The sequence below is a fragment of the Manacus vitellinus genome, unplaced genomic scaffold (genome assembly GCF_001715985.3).
Source record: "Manacus vitellinus isolate BGI_N305 unplaced genomic scaffold, ASM171598v3 scaffold_58_pilon, whole genome shotgun sequence".
NCBI lineage: Eukaryota > Metazoa > Chordata > Aves > Passeriformes > Pipridae > Manacus > Manacus vitellinus.
The window spans coordinates 3,393,183-3,394,512 of NW_021940671.1; the positions used below are offsets into that span (position 1 = coordinate 3,393,183).

The 1,330-nt window shown below is 46.8% G+C and overlaps 1 protein-coding gene across 1 annotated transcript in view; it reads left to right on the forward strand.

Moving 5' to 3' along the window:
* The window catches only part of RNFT2 (ring finger protein, transmembrane 2), a 28,055-nt gene that overhangs the window by 3,317 nt on the left and 23,408 nt on the right, over positions 1-1,330 (forward strand). The window contains exon 3 of the mRNA XM_029963294.1: positions 1,184-1,329. Coding sequence (XP_029819154.1) covers positions 1,184-1,329 — 146 coding nt within the window. The remainder of the gene's footprint in view (positions 1-1,183; position 1,330) is intronic.

Here is a 1,330-nt window from a genome sequence, read left to right on the forward strand (position 1 = left end):
CCAAGTGCCCAACACCACAGCAAAAGCTCTCCCCCCCCCCTTTTGTCTATGAACACATGGGAAGCAAAGGGAAGGGAAAAAAAAACAAAAAAACCGAAATAACAGAACTAAAGCAATATATATATGTATTTACACGTATACACAATTACAGAACTATATACACATAAGGAAGAAACCCCTAACACCCCCCCGAAAAACAGATATATGCAACCAACAAAGAACTGTCAAACCAAAATCTTAATACTTTCCTTAAGAAAATAAAAGCCACTCCACCAAATCTCTCCTCTCGAATCAGAAAACCCACAGGCCTCACAGGCCTCACTCCCACATGAGTGAGACCAACTGCAGGGAGCCTGCTGTCTCCAACTTCACCAGAAGACACCTGGCCAACTAACTCCCTCCAACTTCTATTTATATTCCTACTTACGTAAAGAATAGCGTGGAATATTGGGATATAAGTACTCTCTTGGTTTTGACCTGGTGTGGTAGTTTGGCCTAGGCCTTCCTTGGTGACCAGTTTGTAACCAAGGAAGTGCCCAGATTTACCCGGTATTCCCTACAATTTTTACATAACCTGGGGTATAAGAAGAAAGGAGGAAAGGCCTTTGCCCCTTCTTTCCTTCTGGCAGTTTTGGAGGTGCAGGTTCCCTGCTGTTGAGTCTGTCGGGTTGGGGAGTGAGGCCTGGTAAGGCCTTGCCAACCTTGGGAGATGGCAGTTGCCAGCACGTCTTTCTGTTGTCCCAAGGAGAGTAGTGAGATATTCTTTTGCTAATTCTTTTAGTTGCTAGATCTTGGGCTACTGATCGTGTATCTTTTATTTTGGTTTCCTTCTTTTTTTCCCTTCCCCCTTCCCTTCCCCTTTTGAAATTGTACATATATTTCGATTGTATATAAGTGTAATATAAGTGTAAATATATTTATATATATTGCTTTAGCTGCCTCTCTCTCGTTTTGGTTCTCTTGGTTTTTTTTTCTCTCCTCCCTTGGGTTTTGTGGGGGGTGTTGGAATTCTTGTGGTGAAGGTTGGAGACTTGTCAGGGAGCCAGCTTCAAACCACAACACCTGGTTGCCAGGAAAAGGCCTAGACCAAACCCTTGCAGTGAGGAACACTGAACCACCACAAAAGACCGCGAAGTTCCGCGTTGCTCAGTTTTTTAATCGCTTCGCTGTCGTCCCCCCGCAGGAACCGGAGCCAGACGGTGAGTTCCGAGACCAGCGTGGATGAGAGCGGAGTGTTCGAAAGCCTCAAGGCCGAGGCCTCCTCCCCTCAGCAGCTCTTCTCGGGGCTGGCCGGGATCCCCTCGGGCACCATCACGGCCGCGCCCTTCCA